We start from the raw sequence: 12,365 nt of genomic DNA, 5'->3' as shown, positions 1-12,365 counted from the left end.
TCTGCATATTAATTTTAATTTCTAATTACTTAATCATTGATTAGAAATTTGTTGCTTATGTTTCTACGCATATTTTGTTCATACTTTATTTAATAACAGAAACCCAAAAACTCTTATCATATTAAATCACTTTTTAATTTGCACTAACATTTCATAAAAATAATAAAATTCAAATTAGTAGTTATTATATATATATATATATATATATATGCATTAACCTTGAAACCGTACATGTTAAGAGATGAGACAAAAGAAAAGATATTGTATATGGTTTGCAGGTTTGGTGTTGATTGTAAAGACAAAAACCTCAAATAATCAACCAAAGTGCCAACATAGACGGCAAGCTCACCCTGTTTGTTTTAGAAAACTCTTCTCCATTATATTTGTTTAATCAATTAAATTAACGATTAATATCAATTTTGTTAATTGAGTGTTAGCTCGATTGATATGTGCATTGATGCTAATGTAGAAGGATGTGAGTTTAAGTGCGCTAAAGCGCATTATTCTCCTATTTATCTTAGATCCAAGTTCATCTGACAGTTAATGTTGAAAATAAAAAAAGAAAGTTGTTTTGATTTTGGTTCTGGTTCGCAAATTTGTGACGTTCAAAGTTGTTTCATGAAAAAATTGAACTATAGAAGAGAAGAAGAAAGAGAGCTTCTGATTGATGTAGACAACGCGAACAAAGGACGCCATACAACAACATTTGTAATAGCCTAGTGACTTAAATGAAAATTTTTGAACAATTTGACCATTTCGTAACCTTTTGAAGTTGAGTGATTAAAACATAAACTTATTAATAGTTTAGTGACATTGGGTGTAGTTTATCCTTAAATAAATACAAATATATATTTTTTGTTTCCCAAGGTATCCACTAGAGCAAGCCGAGTGATTAATCATCGGCATTATATAGGCTTATTAAAAGGTAGACACTGGCCATGAGCTTTAAAGTTGATTCATACCCAATGAGAGGATCGTACCTTCGACCATTTATGAAGGTAGGAGAAACCCTTACTGTCTTATTTAACTCGCATGACTAAGTATAAATATTTAATTATATTAATTTTTATGTTTTTTTAATTAAGGAAAGACGCAAATAACATCTAAAGATCAAACTTCTAATTGCAACATGATGTCAACTAAAAGTTCATTTCAACTAAAGTGGTATATATATATATATATATATATATATATATATATAAATCTTGCAGTAAAAGTAAAATTTTATTTATTTACCAACTGCTTTCTTTTCTCCACGTCACTGTCCTTACGTTCCCCAAGTGCTTCATCTTACTATTGCTTTTAAAGCTTTTGTTCAAAAAAAAAAAATATACTCTTGCTTTTAAAGCGATTTGAGAGTTTTTTTTAAGTAGCGAGACCCATTTCATTTCATTGAGAGAAGTGAGTGTGCAGCAGTAAAGTACTCAGACCAGCAATGGACATGATGGGTCCGATGTGGATGATGATCGCAGTCTTAGCGATATTAGGTGGTTTAAAATGGGTCCTTAGGAGAGTAAATTGGTCGGTCTACGAAACCCAGTTGGGCGATAAACGGCACGCTTTGCCGCCCCGGGGATTTGGGGTGGCCTTTCGTCGGCAACATGTGGTCTTTTCTCCGAGCTTTCAGGTCCAACGATCCCGATTCTTTCATTGGTTCCTTCGTTTCGAGGTAAGGGTGTAAATAAGATACATGTATTCGTAAGCTATACGAGTTTAACTCGTAAAAAAATCAAACATGATTTAGTAATCATCGAATCAAGCTCAAGCTTAGTAATAACCTAAACAGCTCACGAATCTTAATTGAACTCGAGTATGAAAATTGATAAATAAACTTAATCAAACTTGAGTAATTTGATCATATTTAACTCGACCTTAAAAATAAATGTTCGATCAAGTTTAAATATAATATTGAGCTTCAAATATTAAATTAAGCTTCAGCTTATCAGTATTCGAGTTCATCTAGACTCAATCACACCTCTATTTCCATATCGATCTTTTATTTGCTTCTTAATTCGATTGAATGATAGAGGCTGGCCTTCTTAAGTCACTTTTGTCGTCACGTAAGTTTTATAGTAATAAGTTAGGGCTTATTTAAAGAAAGTGTAATAGTTTAAGGAGTTTTTTGTACATATATATTTTTTTAATTTTTTGATAGAAATAAAATAAAACAATTAATGCAGATTCGGACACACTGGCCTTCATGTTTGGGAACCCAAGTGTAATCGTTACCATGCCCGAAACATGCAAAAGGGTATTAAACGACGACGATGCATTCAAGCCGGGATGGCCTACTTCCACCTTGGAACTCATCGGCAAGAAATCGTTCATCGGCATTTCTTACTACGAACACAAGCGTCTCCGCCACTTGACAGCGGCTTCCATTAATGGACACGAAGCGTTGTCCGTTTACATCCCGTACATCGAAGAAAACGTGGTATGTAGCTTGGAAAAATGGTCCGAAATGGGAGAAATGGAGTTCTTCTTGACTCATCTCCGAATGCTCACTTTTAGGATCATAATGTTCATTTTTCTTAGCTCGGAAAGTGAAGAGGTAATGGCAGCATTAGAGAAGGAATATACCGATCTCAACCATGGAGTTAGATCCATGGCTATCAATGTCCCTGGATTTGCTTACTATAAAGCCCTCAAGGTGATGCATGATTTCTTTTAAGTACTTTCTTATATTTCAATTGCATGCATGTGAAGATTATTAATTCTGAGTTTGGATGGGCGATGCATTTAGTTTCGATTAGTGTAAAAAAAGTGATAATAGTCGGATTAGATACTGTAACATAAGACAAAAAGTAAGCTAAACACACTGCACTGCATAGCATGAATGGCAAATCCTGAATAGATTTCACACTGCTCCAAATGTATAGGTATAGCATTTTTTTTTTGTAATTATAATATTTGCTTGCTCCATTCCACTCTGTTTGATACTTTAAAATTATTATTTTACCCTCATATATTTAGTTTTTTAAAAATAAAGAAGGTAGTTATACATTATAAATAAACACTAAAATATTTTAAAAAGATGTCCATATATCATTTGTTTATTTTATAGGTCATATGCACATTGAAATTATTAAAATAACTAATAAATAACAAATTTTGTGGGGGCGAAGTGTTTATGGGTGTATTCAACATCCATGAAAGTAATGGTGATATTCATGTTTTAACATCTACAATGGAACGAGATGAAAATCAACTTTAAGCATGTTAATAGTGGACTGGTAGTAGATTTGTCAATATTCACTGATACAGTCCCCTAAAAATTTTTATTTTTACGAGAAAGGTTTGCAGCTAAGAGCATAATGAATAATGTAGAGGAATTGAACCACCTTAAATGTTATTATTTTAATTTATCTCGTGTTGATTATATTTCTTCTCACAAATTCTCAGCAATTAATTATCATAAGCTACATGTATATATAGTAATGGGATTTTGTTTGTTTGGGCCAATTCAGGCTCGGAAAAAGCTAGTGGCAGTATTCCAATCGGTGGTGAATGAGAGAAGAAATGAGAGGAAAACAGAGAAGTGGTTAAAGAAGGAAGACATGTTGGATGCATTGATGGAAGTGAAAGACGAGAAAGGTGAAACATTGGAGGATGAAGAAATCATTGACATTATGTTAATGTATCTGAATGCAGGCCATGAATCTTCCGCCCATACCACAATGTGGGCCACTATTTTCCTCCAACAACACCCTCATTTCCTGCAAAAAGCAAAGGTATAGATTATTTTACATGTTGTAACCTTTTTTTTAAATAATGGTTAATATAACTTTTAGTCCTTGAACTTGATAATTAGGTCCATTTTGACACCCATGTTCTTTTTTAGTCCACTTTGATCTTGAGCTTGGTAGTCAAGCCTTTTTGATCCCAAAGCTTGGTGAATGTAAAAGATTGATGATGTGATATTTTGAGATTGTGCCACACCATCACTTAAAAATTTCTAGGGGATGATGTCCCACAATCTCGGTTACATCATCGAATTTTGATGGAATTCAAATTTAAGGATTAAACTGAATAAAAAAATGCTAGTACCAAAGTGGACTTAATTGCCAAATTTAAGAACAAAAGGTTATATTAACCTTTAAAGTAATTAAGTCTTTGGACATTTATAGAGCTAGCACTTAGGCAGTAAAAGTAATGTGTTACAGGCAGAGCAAGAAAGGATAGTGAAAGAAAGATCAACAACCAAAAAGGGTTTAACCCTAATGGAAATTAGGGAAATGAAATATCTTTCTAAGGTACCTCTTTGTGTTGTTATTTGAGTGAATTTTACATGAGTGATTTTTTTAATGATATGGAGAGTATAATTTAGAACCTTTCATTTTAGTCCATTAATTTGATTTTTGAAGGTGATTGATGAAACACTTCGCTTGGTAACATTTTCGTTGACGGTCTTCCGTGAGGCACTAATAGATGTTAGTATAAACGGTAAGTATATTGTAATCCTTTTTAGGGATAAAGTAACATTTAGATTTTGAATTTGACAACTTTTTAATAGCATGGCATCATGAATAAATTTCTCGACTTTTCAGGTTATGTGATACCCAAAGGATGGAAAATCCTAGTGTGGTTCAGAAGCATTCACTTGGATCCTCAAATTTATCCAAATCCAAAAGAATTTAATCTTTCTCGATGGGATGTAAAATTTCATAAATTAAGCTTTTTCATATTTTTTATATTAAATTAACTAATGTTTATTTTTTCTATATATGTATATATTCATCAACCATAAAGCATATATAAAAATAATCTATTTAATTAAAAACTAATTTAAAAATGTGGTGTAGGATTATGCAGCCAAAGCAAGTACTTTCCTTCCCTTTGGAGCAGGAAGTAGGTTGTGCCCCGGAAATGATCTTGCCAAGCTTGAAATAGCCATTTTTCTTCATCACTTTCTCCTTAACTATGAGTACGTTATTTTGTGATGATTTTGTTGGAAAGACTTTATTTGAATGCCACTCGAACCTCAACAGGATTAGTCTTAAACCGTAAAGCGGATGAGTTCATCCTTTGTTATACCCCAAAAATGCAAAAAGAATTCATTGTTTTGGTTGGAAAGCATCCCTTTGGGTTCCATGAGATTGATAATGTATGCTTTTCTTGTGTGGTGTTTTTCAGGTTGGATCGGGTCAATCCCGAAAGTCGGGTTCTGTACCTACCACATACAAGACCTGCAGATAATTGCTTGGCAAGAATCAAGAGACATAACACCTTCTCCACCCAAGAAAGATAACTGGAAATTGATAATGTTTCCTTGTGTCAGAAGCAACATGCTAGAAGCAGAAGGAGCGAAGCGGAAGAGAGAAGATTATGAATGCATTAATAACTTTGTTAGCTCGATACAAATGTATTGTTTGTACATTGCTATTTATGTATTTATACACATAGTACATGTTAAGACATAAAAGGGACACTAGATCAACGCAATTATTCTAATGGAAATCAAATTACAAACAAATCTTAATTGTAATCAATCACTAATATGCAGTATCTCCAAAATTTTCTTGGCATTCTTCCCTGAATTTAAGATGGTATAGTCAAAACTAGTCTGGTTTTGTTCACTGAAGTATGACAGCGGCCGGAAAAATGTTGCTTCGTGAAAAAATCAGCAGGCTAGTTAGATGATCCAATGAAAAGATGACGTATGGTATGAGTGAAATGACAATCTATCTCTATATGTTTTGTTCGCTCATGGAAGACATTGTGAGCACTTGCCTGGCACTGAGAGTCATAGTGCATAGACATAGCAATTGTCTGAGGAACATTCAAATATGCAAGCAACCAATGAAGCCAATGTAATTCAACAATAGTGTCAACAGAGACATGGTACTCATTCTCAATGCTCGAGTAGTAGGCTAACATCTATGTTTTACCCTGTTAAGAAGTAAGAGAATCACTGAGGAATATGCAATAACTAGTAATGGAACGTAGATCTATAGGATCACCGCTCTAGTTAATATTAGAATAAGTTTGTAGTTCAAGAGAAGAATTTATTGAAAGATGAAGACCATGAGACAAATTGTCTTTGACATAGTGTAAGAAGTCAATATATATTAACAATATAATGAGTACTTTGAGTAGTTGTCATGACCTGGTTGACCTAATGAACTGCATAGACAATGTCTAGACGAGTAATAGTAAGATAAATGACACCAGAGATTGTGAAAAAAAGTTAATCAATAGCCCTTGGGAAGCCAAAGTAATGACTATTGTGGAATCAAAGGATTTGGAGCATGGATAAGAGAAACCAAAGAAAGTGGGTGTTGCTATAAAATCCTTCATGAGAAAAGTGATCATGATCATGATCAGGATCATGATCATGAAGAGGAGGAGGAGATGGTCATGTTTGTCAAGAAATTCAAGAGGTTCACAAAGATGAGGAGGAAGGGAAAAGAGGGGATGAATATATAGTCATGCTTAAGAACTTCAATCACATTAAAATTTTGAACACATCCTTTTTTTTCTTGGCTTGATTCTAGCACAATTCACCTTGAATAATGGACTGTTAAAAAACTTCATAAATCGTAAATTAAAAGTGGAACAGTTTTTGCCTTTACATACCAACCAAATAGCTTAAGATAATTCACTAAAAGCATGTCACACTAAATCTACGACAATTCAGAATTATATGGATTGTTATAATAGTCTCAAAAAAAATGATTTAGGGTTCATTCGGATGAGCGGTACATTTACTTACGGTTAATGTAAAAACAACAATGACGATGAAATTAAATATCGTAACATAATACAAAATTACCCATCCAAGAACTCCCTTAGCACACATAAGTAGACGTTGTCAATCTCAACACCAGATATGATAATACTCCACTGGTTTCCAGCTCAAAGTAAGCTTTTAGAGATGAAATTCAATGGGTTATAATTCAAATTTTGAATTTTATAATTGTTTTTTTTATTTTTTTATTATTTAAACCACTCGGAAAAAGTAAAACCATTTTTCTTTTAATAATTTTGGGAAGTGGAATAAATTGGAGGAAGTCTTACTGTTCCATTTGTCAACGTATGGGTAATCCAACTCATGTCATTTTCGTCAGCCATTTGTTTGGAGAAAACTACCTTTCACTAAACTATTAATAACTTTATATTTTGGTCAATCAACTTGAAAAAGTTACAAATTGGTCACTTAGTTGTTTATATACTGCCTGCACCAATCGAAAACTCTGTGTCCCTTTCTCTTCTATAGTTCAGTTCTTTTCGTGAAATAACCTTAAATATTATGAATCTATGAATCAAAATCCAAATAGTTTTTTTCTCTGATTTTCAACACTCGTTAGATCAACTAGGATTTAAGGTAAGCTCTACTTATTGATGGGTATTGATCCATTGTATCGATTATTAAATCGTTACTTAGAGCTGCTTGTTGGACTTCTTAAAAAAAAACCTTAACAACCCAACGACTTAAATGAAAACTCTCGAATAGTTTAATGGCTATTTTATAACTTTTTTTAAGTTGAGTGATCAGTGTAGTTTTACCCTTTCTACTTTAATATACTATGTGGTACCTTAATTTAACTTCAATATTCAATTTAGTATCTAAGTTTTTTTGTCCCAATTAAATTTTGGTACTTGAGTTTTCTTAATCTCAATTAAGTACCTAAGTTTGGTTTCAATGTTCAATTCGACACTGAAATTTTTGTTCCAATTAAGCACTTATGTTTTTTTAGGACATGTATCAAACATTAATCGAGTCATATGATATCTTCGATTTTGATATCAAATTGAAACAAAAAAATCCAAAATACTAAATTGAACATTAAAACTAAACTCCCATATTAAATTATCTCTTTCAAAATCAATTAGCTCTAAAGCTGAAAATGTGGAAAATTTCAAAATAAACAACTATAAATTTATTAATAATTAAATATTCCACACATAATTGACAAAACGATGAAGAAATGTCGAACAGAGTAGATATAGCATAAAAATGCATAACCCTAATTCAATAAAATAATAACAAAATTTATAATCAATTTTAAAAATTAAATTCAATTAATTTATATAATTATATTTAAAATTTTAAAAGATTTGACATTTACAACATTTTCTTTTAAAATTAATGTCAAATCTAATAAATTTTTGACCAAAATCAAATCTAAGCCTGCTTTATTTAAAGTTAAAAAATTAAAGGGCTACCAGATACATACTAATAATATTTATGTAAGGCGTGAATGAAGGGTATATGGATTATATTTAACTTATAAACAACAACAAAATTTAAGGGTTAATGTTGGTTTCAATCCTTGCAATCATCACACATTTGAAATTTAATTTTGCTAAACAGTCCAAAACCAAAATTACATGCGTGGAAAGTTGAATAAGCAAATAAAAATATTTAATCTAGAATTGTAAACCTAGAATTGTAAGGTCCTTCAAATCATAAGAGTAAAGAAAGTTCCATTTGGTTTTAGGAAATAGAAATCATTTCCATTTTCGTTGAAAACGAAAAACATTATAGAAAATGTGTTTCGTTAAAAATATTAAATTTAATTTTGTAAAATAAAAAAATGTGAGGATTAAAAAAAAGGTTTTTCAATTGTTTTCACTATAAATGGTTTGTAAAATTGAAAAAATTTTAAAAAAGTTTTAAATTTAAATGATTTGACCTTTGGTTCAAACACATATAAACATATTTTCATGTTTTCGATATAGAAAATAATTTTTTTCTCTATTTATAAAACATGTTTATCAATTTTGATAGAAAAAATATTCAATGTATAAAAACTAAATTGTAAAGGGATAAAGAATGTAGGGACCAATAACACAATTAAACCAAAATTAATATTTAATTTAAATCCAAAATCGAAATATTCAAACGGAAAATTAGCAAATTAGCTGACTTATGGGTTCCCATTTCTCAGTTTCCCATGTTCCTTGCAATTCCATATTCAATACCTTTGACTTTTGATCATATCTTTTAGTTTAGAGTCGAATTGGACAACATTATTACACCATACATCTTCACCATCACTTTTCTTTATATATATATAAATATATATATGTATGTATGTATATGTATGTATGTATATATATGTATATATATATGCATGTAAGTATATATATTAATGGCATTTGCTTGATGTTTTGTTTTGTTTTTAATCAAAGCACATATTATTGGTAGTTTGCTATGGATAAAATGAATTGTCCACCAGATTTCAGATGCCCCATTTCCATGGAAATCATGAAGGATCCGGTCACCATCGTCACCGGAGTCTCTTACGAGCGGAAGAACATCGAGAAATGGTTCTTCGTCTACAACAAGAAGACATGTCCGACCACCATGCAATGCGTCGAGAGCTTCGATATGACCCCAAATCACACCCTCAAACGTCTCATTCTTGCATGGAAAGAAACACTCGTAGCCCCTTCGTCCACTTCATCGTCTATGCCGCAACCGTTGATCAAGCACGACGAGATGGTTTCCCTCTTCACCGCCCTCGAATCATCTCCTTTTAAAGTAAGTTCCATGAAGAAAATCCGAGCAATAGTCGAGTTAGGTGACGAAACAAAGTCCGATTTCATTCGATCCGGCGGGGTGGAGGCTGTTGTTGGAATGCTAATCAATCAGTTCGACAATTCCGATTTCGTTAGCTTTCAAGCATGCGAGGAAGCTTTAGGTATCTTACACTTACTCCCGTTATCGAAACAAGACGAAAAATCATTTCAGTTGATATCAAAGCCAGATCCAATGAGATCAATAGCGATCATCCTTCAACGAGGTAGCGCCGAAGCTCGATTTTACGCCATCACCATCTTCCGAAAAATAGCCAAAACCGGCTTTAATTGGAACTCTTTAATTGAAGATCAAGGTATCGACTTATTCAAATCCTTACTAGAACTAGTCTACGATGGGATATGCAACAAAGCAAGTTCATACGCACTCGAAATACTTTTCGAAATCCTATCATCATCCAAGAAAAGCCGATTAAAAGCCATCGAAGCCGGCGCCATTTGCATCCTCATCGAGCTTTTACCCGATTCGAACCGATCCAAATCCGAGAAAATGCTGCTTTTAATAAAGCTATTATGCGAGTCACCAGAAGGAAGGATGGCTATGGTGGATCATAGTTTAGGGATACCTGTAATTTCAAAAACCCTATTGCAAGTCTCAAATTTAGCCACTAAACTTGGGGTTAAGATCTTGTGGCAGGTATGTAATTTTCACCCAACGGAAAGGGTATTGGAGGAAATGTTGATGCACGGAGCTGTGAAGAAGATGGTGACATTGTTGCATTTAGAGGGACGATTATCGTCGACTAAAAAAAAGGTGTTGGAGATGTTGAAGATGCATTGTAATTCATGGAAGCGACACCAATGTTTCCCTTGTGATTTGAAGGATTATTTGGGGGTAAAATAGGAAAAAAAACATTGAGAAATGTTTGGTATACATCCTTGTTGAATTTTTTTTTGTCTATTACAGTTTGTTTTGATTGATGGTATTTTTTATTCTTTGAATTATATAAGTATTGTATTTTTTTCTATTACAATTTGTGTGTTTATTTAGTTTTATTTTGAAGATATTTGAATCGGATCAGATTGGTTGGTCGCATCGTTTGAACTGAAAATCATTTTAAGTATTAATCTAGAGAATGGTTTCGAACGATTTAGATCAAGAATCGGCACAATTTGATTGAATCGGTGATTAAATCAACTGAATAATTAGATTTTGAGTTAATAATATATGTTAACGAAAATAGCAAATTTAATAATATAAAAATACGAAAAGCTCAATTAGGCTTGTGAGTTGTTCGTCAAGTATTACTAAGCTCAAATTCGATTCGATATATAGCTTGATCTCAGCTTGATAATTACCGAATCGAATTCGAATTTTCTTCAAATCGAACTGAAGTAATTTGCGAGCACCAATGTTTTGTTTACAAACTTGATAAGATAAGGTACTGAAAAACAAACTATTAACAAATATTATTTAAATCATTTAAAATTATACTACCAACCATTTACGTCTTTCATTGTTTTAATTAAAAATAAGTTTATTTTAGTTAATTGAGTCTTAACTCGATTTATATGGGCATTGTTGCTAATGTAGAAGGATGTAGGTTCGAGTGTGCTGAAGCTCATTATCCTTCTATTTATGAGTGGGGAAGAGACTATGTGTAATTTTAGGCATTGTGTCAAAAAAAATGATCAGAACCTATAATGAAATGCATCAGAGACTAAGGGCTTATTAAAGTAAAAATTACTATAAAGAATTATTAAAATATGTTATTATGATTTAAGATTTTTGATAAATAACCCTTTAAATGATTATTTAATAAGATATTTTTAATATATTTTAGTTATTGTGATATATTTTTAATAATTTTATATTATTAAATTATGTTATTGTCTTCTATATATATATTATTGATCCTAAGCTTAATGATCGAGTTGAGCTCTTACAACTTAATCAAACTTGAGTTCAAGTTTAAGTACGAAAATTAATAAATAAATTTAATTGAGCTCGAGCTTAAAAATATTGTTAAGCTCAAACCAGATATTGAATTTCGAGTTCCGAACCAAATTCGAACTTACCAATAGTTGAATTCGATTTGGCTAGATGACACTCCTAGTGACACCCCATGAAGGTTTACCAAAAGGAAAGAAAAAAATGTTAAAATATGCCATAAACCCCTGTGCTCTTCATAAATATGAAATTTAGTCTCACGACATCTATTTTTTAGTTACATTGCTATCAAGTGAGTATTTTTTTTCAAACTACCGTACCAATGAATTTATCAGTGTTAGCAATTAGACACGAATTTCAAAATCTAAAAAGTAAAAAGATTAAATTCCTAGAAATAAAAATATAAGGACTAAATTCTAAATTTGTAAGAGTAGAGGAATATATCATATATTTGTAATAGATAAATCCACCGCCCCTTTTTTTTCAAAACTGCATACGGAAGAATGAGGTTTGTCAATAAATGAAAAACACTAGGTCAACATCTACTTGCGGTAATGTGATGGTGATGGTTTAAAGTCAAACCCCATTTGTTTAGTTTTGGTTAAACCAATCTGCTTTGAATAGTCAAAATTAAATTGGTAAAGCTTCGTTGCAAAAGAGTTAAGTTTATCACAATTTAAATGAATAAAATTAGTAATAAATAGGTAAAGGAAGACAAATTGGAAGCATTGTGTTTTAGTTGACTTGACTTTTTAGGTTTGAGAGAAAAATATTTATAATATTTAGTAATTAAAATTAACCTGTCAAAATAAACATATTTTATTCTTCAATATATATATTTAAAGGTCACATTCGGGTGAGTTGGATTTAACTATTTTCGAGTTTAAGTTTTTTCGGCTATAGATGTTTTGTGTTTGAGTTTCCTGAATTC

At 31.7% G+C, this 12,365-nt stretch overlaps 1 protein-coding gene and 1 pseudogene across 1 annotated transcript; both read left to right on the top strand.

The window, feature by feature from the left end:
• The first annotated feature begins 1,435 nt into the window (after window positions 1–1,435).
• LOC105784306 (ent-kaurenoic acid oxidase 1-like) lies at window positions 1,436–5,248 on the top strand (annotated as a pseudogene).
• A 3,813-nt stretch (window positions 5,249–9,061) lies between these two features.
• Window positions 9,062–10,517, top strand: LOC105784307 (E3 ubiquitin-protein ligase PUB23). The gene has a single exon (XM_012610150.2). It carries the CDS (start codon window positions 9,158–9,160, stop codon window positions 10,385–10,387), a length of 1,230 nt encoding a protein of 409 aa, XP_012465604.1. The 5' UTR covers window positions 9,062–9,157; the 3' UTR covers window positions 10,388–10,517.
• Window positions 10,518–12,365: the final 1,848 nt, after the last annotated feature.

This window comes from Gossypium raimondii, chromosome 13 (genome assembly GCF_025698545.1).
Source record: "Gossypium raimondii isolate GPD5lz chromosome 13, ASM2569854v1, whole genome shotgun sequence".
NCBI classification, from domain to species: domain Eukaryota; kingdom Viridiplantae; phylum Streptophyta; class Magnoliopsida; order Malvales; family Malvaceae; genus Gossypium; species Gossypium raimondii.
This window is presented reverse-complemented; position numbering and strand designations above follow the sequence as displayed.